The following is a 14,841-nucleotide window of genomic DNA, read 5'->3' on the forward strand; positions in this document are numbered from 1 at the left end:
AGCTCTTTGTGTTTTCTAACATTCAACCTTACATGGCCAATTGCAGAGATAATTAAACAAACTGAAATATTTAACTAAAGTTCTTGCTGCGAGAGAGAAAATTACTTCATCTAAATTTAAACCGTGGCTCAGTGGGCAGCACTCTCGCCTCGAAGTCAGAAGGTCGTGAGTTCACTCCAGAGACTTGAGCACAAAATCTAAGGCTGACACTCTCCAGTGCTTTCACAGGTCTGAGACCAAATGCAAACTTAATTCCATTCATTCATTGTGGTAGAATAGAAATAACCAGTCTTACCTCTGGATCATTCACCAGCAATTGGTATACTTTAACACGATATTCCCCTTTCCGTAGAGCTCGTCCAAGTCGAACAGTTATCTATAAATTTATGTTTAAAGATTTCATTAATTTCAACTTGATTCATATGTGTAGTAGCTCTTTAAACAGTAATCATCCTGTAGCTAATGTTCGTGCAACTGGCCGCCCACAAGAAATGGAACAAGTGAGGATGGGCCTCGCTTCTCTTGTACTCAGTGTGGAATGTAATGGATGTAACTCGGCACAGTACCTTTCCGTGCATCAACACGTGCGGAGCAGCCACTTCAGAAATATATCCAGGATATTCCCTCGTCACACCCTCTGGGAGATAGAAAAGTGCTATCATAGAAGAATGGTTACAGCAGAGGCGCCATTCGGCCCGTGCCGTCTCTCTGCAAGAGCACTTCAGCTAATCCCACTCTTCCTTTCCCCGCAGCCCTGCAATTTTGTTTCCTTCAGGTACTTATCCAATTCCCTTTTGATAGTCACCACCCTCTCAGACAGTGCATTCCAGATCCTAAACACTTGCTGCGTAAAAAAGTTTTCCCTCATGCTGCCTTTAGTTTGTCTACCAATCATCTTAAACTGTGACCTCTGGTTCTTGGCCCTTCCACCAATGGGAACAGTTTCACTCTGTCCAGACCCCTCATGACTTTGAAAACCTCTATCAAATCTCCTCCCAACCTTCTCTGATCTAACAACCCCAGCTTCTCCAGTCTATCAACGTAACTGAAGCCCCTCATCCCTGAAATCATTATTGTAAATCTTTTCTGCACCCTCTCAAAGGCCTTCATATCCTTCCGAAAGTGCGGTGCCCAGAATTGGACAATACTCCAGTTGAGGCCGAACTAGTGTTTTATAAAGGTTCATCATAACTGCTTTGCTTTTGTACTCTATGCCTCTATTTATCCCGTATGCTTCAATGTTGCTGGCAAGCCTATTATGTGGCACTTTATCAAACACCTTTTGGAAGTCCATGTACACCACATCAACCACATTGCCCTCATCAACCCTCTGTTACCTCATCAAAAAACTCAAAAAGGTTAGTTAAATACAATTTGCCTTTAACAAATCAGTGCTGGCTTTCCTTAATTAATTTACATGATATAATCCATACTTTTATGGTGGGATAGATAACTCTTCTGTTTCAGTTGAAACTCTGCTGCCCCTATTCTAACGAGCATCAAGTCTCACTCGCCCACCACAATCTGTAACCTCACGGCCCGGCATATCCCTCACTACCATTCCCATCAAGCCAGTGGACCAACCCTGGTCAGGTCAGGGGACAAGTGGACAATTTACTCACAGGCCTCTGCTGGCATCTCCCTACAGAGAACGGGCTGAGATCGGGAACTCAGTATTTAGGGAGCGGTTTTCGAGAACACTATTTACTGCGTCTAGCAACACTGGTCATTGTAGTGCCTAAAGTGGGTAAATGGAGTTGAGGTGATCAGCCATGATCTAACTGAATGGCAGAGCAGGCTCAAGGGGCTGAATCACCTGTTCCTCGTTCCCATATTAATATTGTAAACAGGACTTCAAGACACTAATCTACAGTATATCGTTAGATAAAAATCAAATCATAAAATATGCAGCACTGGTGGATTGGGACTGAATGTCACAGAACATACCAACAAATTTGTTTACAATATTTTCCATAGAGTTCAATAAAATGAGGGGTGATCTCATTGAAACATATAACATTTAAAGGGGCTTGACAGGGTAGATGCCGTTTCCCTTGGCTGGGGAGTCTAGCACTCGGGGGCATATTCTCAGGATAATGGGTCAGCTATTTTGAACTGAGATGAGAAGGAATTTCTTCACTCAGAGGGTGGTGAATCTTTGGAATTCTCAAACCCAAAGGCTGTGGATGCTCAGTCGTTGAGTATATTCAAGACAGAGATCGATAGATTTTTGGATATTAAGGGAATCAAGAGACATGAGGGTAGTGCGGGAAGATGGCGTTGGGTCGAAGATCAGCTATGATCTTACTGAATGGCAGAGCAGGCTCGAAGGGCTAAATGGCCTACTCCTGCCCATATTTCTTACGTTAAGTTCTAATGTTCAAATATTAGATTTACAAAATACAGGAGCGTTTCGCCTACAATTATCCTCGAGTATTTAGTTTTTTTTTAATTCGTTCCGGAATGTGGGTGTCGCTGGCAAGCCCAGCTTTTATTGTCCATCCCTAATTGCCCTCGAGAAGGTGGTGGTGAGCCGCCTTCGTGAATCACTGCAGTCCTTGCGGTGAAGGTGCAAATGGCAATATATTTCCGAGTCAGGAAGGTGTTTGACTTGGAGGGTGTTCCCATGCGCCTGCTGCACTTGTCCTTCTAGGTGATAGAGCTTGCGGATTTGGGAGGTGCTGCCGAAGAAGCCTTGGTGAGTTGCTGCTGTGCACCTTGTAGATGGTACGCACTGCAGACAGGGTGCGCCAGTGGTGGAGGGAGTGAATGTTGAAGGTGGTGGATGGGGAGCCAATCACGTGGGCTGCTATGTCCTGGATGGTGACGAGCTTCGAGTGTTGTTGGAGCTGCACTCATCCAGGCAAGTGGAGAGTATTCCATCACACTCCTGACTTGTGCCTTGTAGATGGTGGAAACGCTTTGGGGAGTCAGGAGGTGAGACACTCGCTGCAGAATACCTAGCCTCTGACCTGTTCTTGTTGGCATAGTATTTATGTGGCTGGTCCAGTTAAGTTTCTGGTCAATGGTGACCCACAGGATGTTGATGCTGGGAGATTCAGCGATGGTAATGCTGTTGAATATCAAGGGGAGGTGGTTAGTCTCTCTCTTGTTGGAGATGGTCATTGTCTGGTATGAATGTAACTTGCCACTTATCAGCCCAAGCCTGAATATCGTCCAGGTCTTGCTGCATGCGGGCATGGACTGCTCCATTATCTGAGGAGGTGCGAGTGGCACTGAACATCATCAGTGAACATCCCCACTTCTGACCTTATGATGGAGGGAAGGTCATTGATGAAGCAGCTGAAGTACATCGGGCCTAGGACACTGCCCTGAGGAACTCCTGCAGCGATGTCTTGGAGCTGGGATGATTGACCTCCAACCACTACAACCATCTTCTTTTGTGCTAGGTATGACTCCAGCCAGTGGAGAGTTTTCCCCCTGGTTCTCACTGACTTCAGTTTTGGCCTCGATGCCAAACTCAGTCAAATGCTGCCTTGATGTCAAGGGCAGTCACACTCACCTCACCTCTGGAATTCAGATCTTTTGTCCATGTTTGGACCAAGACTGCAATGAGGTCTGGAGTCGAATGGTCCTGGCGAAACCAAAACTGATCAGTGAGCAGGTTTTTAGTGAGTAAGTGCTGGTTGATAGCACTGTCGACGACACCTTCCATCAGTTTGCTGTTGATTGAGAATAAACTGATGGGAGTGGTAATTGGCCGGATTAGATTTGTTCTGCTTTTTGTGGACAGGATATACCTGGGCAGTTTTTCACATTGTCCGGTAGATGCCAATGTTGTAGCTGTACTGGAACAGCTTGGGTAGAGGCGCAGCTAGTTCGAGCACAAATCTTCAGCACGGCAGCCAGGATGTTGTTGGAGCCCATAGCCTTTGCTGTATGCAGTGCGCTCAGCCATTTCTTCTCGTGGAGTGAATCGAATTGGCTGAGGATTGGCTTCTGTGATGGTGAGGACCTCAGAAGGAGGCCGAGACAGATCATCCACTCGGCACTTTTGGCTGAAGATGGTTACAAACGCTTCAGCCTCGTCTTTTGCACTTGTGTGCTGGGCTCTGCATTATGGAGGATTGGGATATTCATAGAGCCTCCTCCTCCTGTTAATTGTTTAATTGTCTACCACCATTCACGATTGGATGTGTCTGAACTGCAGAGCTTTGATCTGATCCATTGATTGTGGATTCTCTAAGTTCTGTCTATAGCATGCTGCTTCCGCTGCTTAGCATGCATGTCGTCCTGTCTTGCAGCTTCCCCAGGTTGGTACCTCATTTTTAGGTGTGTCTGGTGCTGCTCCTGGCATGCTCTTCTGGCGCTCATTAAACCAGAGTCAGTCCACTGGCTAGATGGTAATGATAGAGTGAGGAATATACCGGACCATGAGGTTACAGATTGTAGTGGAATACAATTCTGTTTCTGCTGTTGGCCCACAGCTCATAGATGCCCAGTTTTGAGCTGTTCTGAATCTATCCCCTTTAGCAAGATGGTAGAGCCACACAACACGATGGAAGGTGTCCTCCGTGTGAAGATGGGACTTCGTCGCCACAATGACTGTGTGGTGATCACTGCTACCAATGCTGTCATGGACAGGTGCCTCTACGACAGGTAGATTGGTGGGGGCAAGGTCAAGTAGGTTTTCCCCTCGAGTTGGTTCTCACCACTTGCATTTAAAATCTTTGCTTTGAAACCGTGCCCCTCCCCACGAGGCGCTCGACTTTCTACCATTTCCCAGAGTGGCCGCTGATACACAGAGCTGCAGCACTCTGCTTCCCAATAACCCTTGAACATCAACTCTGTTTCTATCTTCACAGACGCTGCCTGACCTACTGAGTGCTACCAACATTTTCTGATTTTATTTCAGATTTCCAGCCTCTTTTTTTTTTTTAAATATAAAAGTAATTTATGTAACACTTGAGGATAAAGTCACTTTAGAGGCTGGCAGCATTTCTTTAAGATGACTGAATTCGCCAGCTGGAAAACAGTGAGCATGTAGTGATTCACGCCCCACACTTCAACTGAACAGATTGAATGGTTACTATGCATTCCTCACCTTGTTGTCATCGGAGAATGATGAGAGAGTTTCGTTTAACCGAACGCTCTCAAACTCCTGGTTGTTTGCGTAGACCCGGAAGACCTTAAACTGGGACGATGGAACACCAATATACGGCTCTAACTGCTGCTTGAAGGCAGCCAGCGTGATTCGCTTATCAACAAACACCAACAAACCTGCAAGAATGAAATGAGTATAAAAACCTGACAGGCAAACAGTAATTCACCACACAACGTGAACACAATTTCATCTCATCTGTTCAAACCATTTGCATTAATTCACGACAGCAACAGCTTGCATTTATATAGCGCCTTTAATGTAGTAAAACATCCCAAGGTGCTTCATAGAAGCATTATCAAACAAAATTTGACACCGAGCCACATAATGAGATATTGGGGCAGGTGACCAAAAGCTTGTTCGAAGAGGTAGGTTTAATGAGTGTCTTAAAAGGAGAAAAGAGAGAGAGCGGCAGAGAGGTTTAGGGAGGGAATTCCAGAGCATTGGGACCAAGGTAGCTGAAGGTACTGCCACCGATGGTGGAGCGATTAAAATCAGGGATGCTCAAGAGGCCAGAATTCGAGACATTGGATGACAGTATAAGGTTCAGTAGGCATTACAAGTGTTACTGTGTAAGCTACGAATAGTCAGTCGCAGTAGCACAGCACATTGCTACACGGAGTTGCTGCACTGTGACAGGGGTCCTTTATCATGGAGACACTTCTAACCCAGCTCATGTTACTGGTCCAACACTCGGCTCCTGTGTATTCAGCAGCAACACCAACGTAAATTGCCAGATGTGCAACGGCAATGACCAGGAAAACACAGTTTAACACAAACATACTGGCCCAGATCTTGCTGGAGTGGGGCATCTGACAGCGTGCCCAGTTAGTTAGACTGTTTCCCTCACCCTTCAGTTCGAAAATGTTTTGCGCGGTAATTTGCTGATAACGGCGTGGTGAGGGCAACGGGGCATCTGGGACCGTCAGGACCCACAGTCTGTCTCCTTAACCCATGGGATTGAAGGATCGAGGAAGAATCAGCGGTAAGACAGAGGAAATAAGGTAAATTAGAGTAAAATCAGGTACAGAAAGAGAAATAAAGAGAGGGAGAGAAAGATTGGAATGAGAGACAGACAGAAAGGAAAAGTAAAACAAAAAATGTAATTTAACTCCACAGCTTCTGGGCCAGAGAGGTTGAGTGGCATTGCAGGAACATCAATCGCATTAAAAGGGTCCTTATGCCGTTAAATACCAGCCCTAACTTTCCGCAGTGAGTTTAATGGGTAATAAACGCGCAAATGCAGCAACACCTGAAACTCACGTGGAGGTTGAGGGCACGTTGCCGTTTTCACGAGGCAAACGGCGGAGCGGAACAAATCGTCCAGCAGCTTGTGACGATTCGCAACTCACAGGGAATCTCTCCCTCGACACACGTTGGTGGACAATTTACACACTAATAACGGCAAGCGCCATTAAACCCGCACTGTTTTGGCTGCAATAACTGGGCCAATACTGCACTGACTTCCTGCACTATAACTGGTTTCCTGGTCTCAGCTAGTTTATTAGGAGGCTGCATTTATATTGCACCAATACACAATGCATGGGTTCCCTGCTTTTACCTCCGGTGTTGCTGTTAGCTGTGTGTCAGTTGCGAGGCGGGGATTGGCGGTACTAACATGCTATTAAAGTGGCGTGAGAGTGAAGCAAAGCGAGTCCACCAATGCCTCTCCCGCACACACCTCAGCCTGGCACATTCTACAACGACCTGAGGAATAACCGTTGCAAAATGAGCTTAAAAAAAATTCATTGATGTCGACAAAAGTCATTCTGAAAATCTGCCAGGTACAACAAGGGCAGTTTTTCTGAATGGTATTCGCTCATGAATTATTCATTTAGAGTGTGTGGGACATTGAGACATTAGAATTCTTAAAAATAAATTTGAACCCATCGCTTTTTAAAAAATTCACATCTCATTGAATTGCATTAAATATAGACATGGTCATAATTTGTAACATGCATCTAAAAACCGCCAGCATTACACACTGGCAACATTCAACAACAAAGCATTAAAAATGCCATTTGGCTTTGGAGTCAGTCACAGAACGGAAACAATGGAAGACCAAGACTGCTTGAATTATGAGGGGCCAAGAGAGTGGATAGGAAGGACCTATTTCCCCCAGGAGAGAGGTCAATAATCAGAATTAGAGTAATTGGTAGAAGGATTAGAGGGGATTTGAGGAGAACCTTTTTCACCCAGAGGGTGGTGGGGGTCTGGAACTCACTGCCTGAAAAGGTGGTCGAGGCAGAAACCATCACCACTTTAAAAAAGTACTTGGATGTGCACTTGAAGTGCCTTAGACATGATGGGTCGAATGGCCGCCATCTGTGCGGTAAATATCTATGACTCTACGAAATACAGTTCCTTTAATACACGCCTCACAAAACACAACATACTTTTCTGCCCATCACCTGATCCATCCTCTGACATGCACGGCTCGGCTTTGAAATACATGTACCGCGCCAACCCTCTGCCCTTCCCGTTCTCGTCGTATTCGCTATCCGTCCCAGAGTCCTCCTCTGCCGTGTCCCACGTTTCCTTCTTGCCTTCGTTGGCCTTTGAGCGGCGGCTGCAGGTGATGCTGTGCGAGTCCAGCCCGTTGGCCAGCGGGACTGGGGCTGTGTCAGCATTGCACAGGGTGTCGCTGCTGTGGCTGGAGCTGAGGATGTCGCTGTCCACAGAGCTAGTGCTCCTGTCGTTGTTTACATCAGAGTCTGACCGCTCCTCCGACTGGAGCGGGGTTTCGGGATCAGAGGAGGGAATCCGGTTTTCCAGTTCCCTGTTGTCCACCGAGGCAGACGAGTCCGCCTCTTGTGATGGCGACTCGATGGTTTCAAAATCACTGCCTTCCGCGCTTTTGTTACCATCGCCGTGTCCTCCCGGAGGGCAGGACGGCTGCGGCTGGTGCTGCAGTAGTGACAGGTTCTTCAGTCTCTCCGTGCTCTCCTCCAAAATGGCTTCCACGGGTTTCCTGTGGGCCGAGGACCCCTTCACGCACTCGTAGCTGTCGTCTTGGCTGCCTGGATCTCCTGCGGCTTTTTGGTGGAGACACCTTAGTCCATGGGAGCTCGGCGCGTGTTCTGGCAATGAAACGCACAGCCGAATGGTATTGGCGTGCTGGTCTAGTAGATGCCACAACTGCGACTCGGTAAAAGCCGTCTGGATATCCTGGGAGTCTGAGCTTTCCACAAATATCTGGAACACATTCAAACTCAAGTTAGAGCGGATTTAAATCGTTGTTCTGCAGTCTCACTCAAAATAAATTGGAAAGCTGCACCACTACAACACAAATTATTATAAAACCCTTAAAGTCACACTGCTTTCCTTTCAAAACGCTTGTAAGGTTCCACGTGTTTGACATGCAGGTGTCAGCTGTGTCTCAGTGGGTCGCTTCCTCGCCTTGGAGTCAGAAGATCGTGGGTTCAAGTCCCACTCCAGACACCTGAGCACATAAATCTAGGCTGACGCTCGCAGTGCAGTACTGAGGGAGCGCTGTACTGTTGGAGGGGCAGTACTGAGGGAGCGCTGTACTGTTGGAGGGGCAGTACTGAGGGAGCGCTGTACTGTTGGAGGGGCAGTACTGAGGGAGCGCTGTACTGTTGGAGGGGCAGTACTGAGGGAGCGCTGTACTGTTGGAGGTGCCGTCTTTCAGAGGAGATGTTAAACTGAGGCCCCGTCTGTTCTCTCAGGTGAGGGTAAAAGATCCCACGCCAGTATTTCGAAGAGTAGGGGAGTTCTCCCTGATGTCCTGGCCAATATTAATCCCTCGAACAACGTCACTAAAACAGATTATCTGGTCATTATTCCATTGCTGATCTTGGGAGCTTGCTGTGCACAATTTAGCTGCTGCGTTTCCTATAATACAACAGTCACTACATTCAAAAGTACTTCATAGACTTCAAAGTGCTTTGAGATATCCCAAGGTCACAAAGGGTGCTTTAGAAACGCAAGTCTTTCTTTACACGTTTTCAACAGGATTTTGCACTTTGCATGTTGGAAAATGCAGTATGAATTAATGAATGCTTTGTATTTTCTTGGTCTACAAAACACACGAAAACAATGTAATGCCAAGTCCCAGTATCTTTTTCAAATGCATCTAATTTGAGGTACAAGAGCTCAATCGATGGCTTCCCCAATGGTAATGTGTAATTTGACCTGGTGTCCCATGTTACAATAACAGACTCTAATGCAGTGCATGCTATCGGGAAATAGCTACATATAGGTTGAACCGCCCTTATCTGGGACTCCCTTATCTGGCACCATTCCCGGCCGCTCCGACATGAACAAATTGAAGTCCTTCTTCGCTGCCGACTCCCACAATCGCTGGCCTGACCACGCGATCCAATCCACTGCACCCCCCCCCAACCACCACCAACCAACGATCTCGCTGCTGCACTCCCATCCCCAAGCCATCCAGCCCTGATATTCCGTTGCTCAGTACCTGTACCATCCAATTTAACGTGACCTCCCCTCGTCCGGCAAAAGCCAGGTCCCGAGGGTGTCGGATAAGAGGTTTAACCTGTACATTCATACATATATATCATCACTTTATTCTAGGCAGTATGAGAGAGTTAATTTCACACTAATACCATGTTACTGGACCCGTCCTGTTGGTATTAAGTTGGAATCGATGACAAATTCTGATATATCACCCAGAGCGATTGCAGCAATCCAGCTCACTCCAGTTAATTCTGCAAAATGTCAACAGTTTATCGCGAAGCAAACATGGCGAGCTCACCTTATTACTCCTGAAGAACCCTTCGGCCTTGAGTGTTTTGTTGGGCACGTAAAGCAGCCGCAGATCATTGCAGCAGCGCTCCAATACAATTCGCATAGTCTCAGCAGGGAGTGCTGTGGCCTGGGATAGAAACACAAACAGCACACACTCCCCCATCAGGTAACAGCTTTTCAGAGCAACACTTTCTTTTAAAGCCCAGGAAAATCCCACAAGCTCTTGCAACAATTCTTCCATGCGAGGGTAACAAGGGTGCCGTTATTGGTGGGATCGGCACGGTAATGGAGCAGCTCAGCTCCTTCCCCTCTTCCTCTTTCCCCTCCCCCAACCCCCACTCAAATAGGGGGAGGAATATAGAGAGCTCAGACAAGTTGGTTAACGCAGGGACACATTAGGGTACTGCCGTGTGTGGTCTCCTTGACTTCATCAATGACCTTTATGGGATGTGAACAGATACACTCTCAATCTTGCATTTTTAACAGAAAATAAAGGCCAGGATCAATACTACACCACTGCTATGCTCAAAGAGCGTGCTGAACTACATCATGAAACTGTTAAGCTTGAAGTGCAAGTCATTAGAGAATTTACAACTGCCACATTTCTGAGGTATGAAAATTATCTGGTAGTGGGCGGTCATCTGCACATTAATGTTGGGAGTTTTCAAACGATACATTAAGGTTCACTATCGAATTTACATTCCTCGTTTCATCTTGCTCAATATGGTTATCCCACATTACAACAGTGACTACACTTCAAAAGTACTTCGTTGGTTGCAAAGCGCTTTGGGACGTCCTGAGGTCGTGAAAGGCGCTGTAGAAATGCAAGTCTTTCTTTCTTTTAACAGTTGGAAGAAAAGTTTACTGCCAGAGATTGATAATCGTACTCTATCGCTGATTTTCCAAATATCTAGATGAGCTCAGAGGGAGAGATTACACAAGGAACAGTTAAATGTGACTGTCAATTCTAGAGCAAGTCTGTTTCCAGAACCTTTCAGGTGTAAAAGCTCAAGTTAATATAGGAGGTGTGCTGAAGCAAGGTGAAGCAAAGTACCATCGAAACACCGGCCAATCTGTTTTGCTGGTCGGTTTTGAACGAATGATGTGAATGCTTAGAGCGCCTCTCTCTGGACAAAGATTGCTCCAGCTAAAGCCAGCACAGGCACAATACTACTCTGTTGTAACTGGCAACACCCCCAAGTTATACTCTGACTGGTTCACACCCTGAACCAAAAGTATGATTGCCCACAAGTCTGTCCCATTAAATAACATAACTGAGATGCATCAAGGTGTGGGGGAGGGGCACCAAGGAAAGAGTTTCCTTCAAAATCAAATTTAAAAACTACAAAAGCCAATCTCACATGGCACTGGTGGGGCAGGATCTGGTGCAACCTTCAGTTCAAGCAGAGCTAGAGGGTTCGGGATGGGGGGGGTGGGCTGAGATAGAAAAGGAGGGGGAAGAGGAAGGGAGATTAGCCTCACCGAGATGGGCTTTTATACCATTTCCCCAGGTTCCTGTTTCTCTATTGAGCAGTTCGCAGTCCAGTCAATCCTCGGACAACTAACTCCCTTTGCGATTGCAATGCCCATATTTTGCCCTTCAAGCCAGGAGCTTTTACATCTTTCAGTCCTGACGAAGAGTCTAAACGCTGCCCGTTTCCACTATTTCCTGTTTATTATTACAGACTTGCGGTCTTTGAGATGTTTGCAAAAGGCGGTTCTAAAATTAGAACCATCCACTGCTACTCAAGAGCTGGAAAGTGGAATTAGGCTAGATAGCTTTTTGTCGGCCGGCACGGACACGATGGACCGAAGTGGTCTCCTTCCGTGCTGTAAATTTCGATACTAGCTAAACCTTCTTTGTTTTTGCGAGCCAAGCCAAGGGTCTACATCTATCTCACTGTGGCAGTGTCGCTTTCCAAACTCTACAAATTCAACACAACTCACCAAAGCACACAAACGAGCGGAGCACCCGGCCCGCGGCTCCTACCTGGGAAATGAGCTGTTTGAACTCGGCCACTGTCTGGTTGAGGTAGGCCCGGACGCTGACGGGCGGAGCCAGAGTCTCTGTCTTCAGGTCCACCACATGCACTTTCACCATCACTTCTAAAGAAAATGCAACGGATCAGCGTGAGGGGGGCAAGAAATGACAATCATATGTCTGTCCTGGCACCGCTTTGTGGTCGTTTTATTGCCATAACTCATCGTGAACCGGCTACAAATAAAACAAATCGCGTGACATCTTAGGCTGATTAAAAAGCAACAAACATCGTCAAGATAAAATGTGCAGAATATGCTGACTGTTCAGAGCTGAGGAGGCTGGGTCATTGGATATATTAGGAAATAGAGAGACAGTTTCTTAACCGATAAGGGAATAAGGGGTTATGGGGAGCGGGCAGGGAAGTGGACCTGAGTCCATGATTGGATCAGCCATGATCATATTAAATGGCGGAGCAGGCTCGAGGGGCCAAATGTCCAACTCCTGCTCCTATTCCTTATGTTCTCATTCAGTGATTCTCCAACACATGGCACGCAGTCAGCATATCATAGAATCATAGGACTGGATTTTCTGGTCCTTTACGCTGCGGGTTTCGCCCCGGAGCGGTATGAAAGGCAGCGGCGAGGTCTCCAGCGCTCCACCGCGATCATCTGGTCGGATTTTGCGGTGGCGCTGAGCAGCACCGCCGGGAAGAGCTGTGCCGGGTGTGCAACACTGGCGCGAGTTTTGAGTCTTGCCCGACTCGTTCGCCCGTAAGTGCGCCCGCAATGACCACCTGGGAAATCAGAGCGGTCCCACGATGCTGGCAGCGGTGACGAAAGTACCCCCCCCCCCCCCACCACAGGCCTCTCGGAGCGCTCTTTAGCTCTGGAGTTTCCCTTCCGTGCACATCGTGAGGTGTACAACGCCTCCCTTCGCGCTGCGCCCCCGACGCAGGGCCCAAACTTACATACCAAAGCACAAACTATTCCCAGCCGCTAACATTTCCACCCTGCTGCCATTATCATCCCGAAAACGGAAAAGATGAAAATCCAGCCCATAGAATGGTTACAGCATGGAAGGCCATTCTGCCAGTCGAGCCTGTGCCGGCTACACACTCAATTCACTCACTTAATTTCCAGAATTGTAAGAATTGGACAGGTTATTCACCTTAAAGTGTATAATTTTGGATTTTAAATTTAGTATCCTCGATACACCATGGGTAAATAGGAAATTGCCAAGAGAAATTCAACTGATGGAACTGTTGCTCTTAAAGGAAGTTTGCCTTTCACTGTGACCTTCCTCTTCCGCTGTTCCAAGAGCACCAACACGACCTTGAGCATAATCTAGGTCAGCAAATTCACAGGATTTCAACTTTTGACTCACCGTTTTTCAACATCCCCTGAAACTTCTTAAACACTCAGATGTACACAAGAGCAAGATCCAGGTGAAAGTTTGGTACATGGGCGATAACCTTATTATAGAATTTTCAGCCAAGTCAACAGCTTCCTCGCCAAGATTCCCTGCTGCTAACTAACCGCGTGGCACTGTCTGCCGGCCACAGGGAGATGGTAAACTTTGCTTTGAAGTAAAGCAGCAGTAAAGGGCTGATGCATTGCACTCAACGCCGAGAGGTTGCTGCACCTCTCTCCCACTCCGAAGCAGAGTGCTCTGAAGCTGCTTGTTCAATACAAGTGATCCCTGGTGGTGAAGGAGATGCATGGGGCCAGAGTACAGGGATGGGAATTCTGCCAACCAGTGTCGCCAGCCCCTGCTTCCTCCGAGAAGCTTCTTTTGTTCCTGGAGTCTCAAACACAGTGTCACCCGATGTGAAAAAATAGCTATTAGCATCATCATCTCTGGGATGGAAGTAGATTCTGGGTACCAATCCAGGTGAGGAGGACATCAGATGCCTAGAAAGCAGCTCATAGGGGTTAATCCTGGGATTACTTGGAACTGCAGTGACGGCTTAGCTGATGGAGGCCGTACAAAATTAATTCAGAGCCACAGCCATCGTAGGAGGGAGGCAGTCTGTGGGCGAGGGGTCCCAGAGGGAGGGACCAGTCTGAGTGTGAGGGGTCCTGAGGGAGGGAGGCAGTCTATGGGTGAGGGCTGTCCTTCCTGAAAACATCTGTCCAGACAGGTAGAAGATGGCCAGTCGCCTCGCGGCTGCAGATTTCAGGACAAATCACATAACATTTTTAACATCACGGCTGCCAGGAATTATCATGGTATTCCAACTGTGATTCCCTTTTATTATGGGATCAATATAGGATCAGGAGGAGGCCATTGAGCCTGCTCCACCATTCAATGAGATAATGTCTGATCTGTGACCTAACTCCATATACCCACCTTTTCCCCATATCCCTAAAAATCTTTGGTTAACAGAAAAACATCAATCTCAGATTTAAAATTAACAATTGACCCAGCATCAATTGTCGTTTGCGGAAGAGAGTTCCAAATTTCTACCACCCTTTGGACCCAAGTTTCCACAGGATAAAAAACGGGCGCCCAGTTTTTCGCGCCTAAAACGCGCCAGAAAAAAAATGCGCTATTCTCGAGCGCTTTGCAGCTCCTTGTCTGTTTGGCGCGGCGCCCAGGGGGGCGGAGCCTACACTCGCGCCGATTTTGTAAGTGGGAGGGGGCGGGTGCTATTTAAATTAGTTTTTTTCCTGCCGGCAACGCTGCGCGTGCACGTTGGAGCATTCGCGCATGCTCAGTGTGAAAAAAAACATTGGCACTCGGCCATTTTTGTAGTTCTTTGTAGCTGTTTAATTTTTGAACATTTTTTTTATAAAAGCACATTGCCATCAGCACATCAGCACTTGCAGCCTTCTCACTGTCTCCTTCCCCTCCCCACCCTCCACGGCAACAAACCGCTGTCTCCTTCTCCTCCCTCCCCTCCGCAGCAACAAATCGCTGTCTCCTTCCCCTCCCTCCTCTCCGCGGCGGCAAACCGCTGTCTCCTTCCCCTCCGCGGGAAAGAACGGGCGCCTCCTCTCCCCTGGCC

General features: G+C 47.3%; 1 protein-coding gene across 5 annotated transcripts in view; it reads right to left on the reverse strand.

Moving 5' to 3' along the window:
- Window positions 1–14,841, reverse strand: part of usp47 (ubiquitin specific peptidase 47) — a 196,550-nt gene that overhangs the window by 20,956 nt on the left and 160,753 nt on the right. For 4 of the 5 annotated variants that reach the window (XM_070899458.1, XM_070899457.1, XM_070899455.1 and 1 more), the window contains 5 exons: window positions 11,844–11,959; window positions 9,861–9,980; window positions 7,519–8,317; window positions 5,066–5,241; window positions 296–376 (listed from right to left, as the gene is read on the reverse strand). In XM_070899458.1, the coding sequence (XP_070755559.1) occupies window positions 296–376; window positions 5,066–5,241; window positions 7,519–8,317; window positions 9,861–9,980; window positions 11,844–11,959 (1,292 nt within the window). The remainder of the gene's footprint in view (window positions 1–295; window positions 377–5,065; window positions 5,242–7,518; window positions 8,318–9,860; window positions 9,981–11,843; window positions 11,960–14,841) is intronic. The other variant, XM_070899456.1, reaches the window with a different exon arrangement.

Source organism: Pristiophorus japonicus, chromosome 14, assembly GCF_044704955.1.
Source record: "Pristiophorus japonicus isolate sPriJap1 chromosome 14, sPriJap1.hap1, whole genome shotgun sequence".
Classification (NCBI taxonomy): domain Eukaryota; kingdom Metazoa; phylum Chordata; class Chondrichthyes; family Pristiophoridae; genus Pristiophorus; species Pristiophorus japonicus.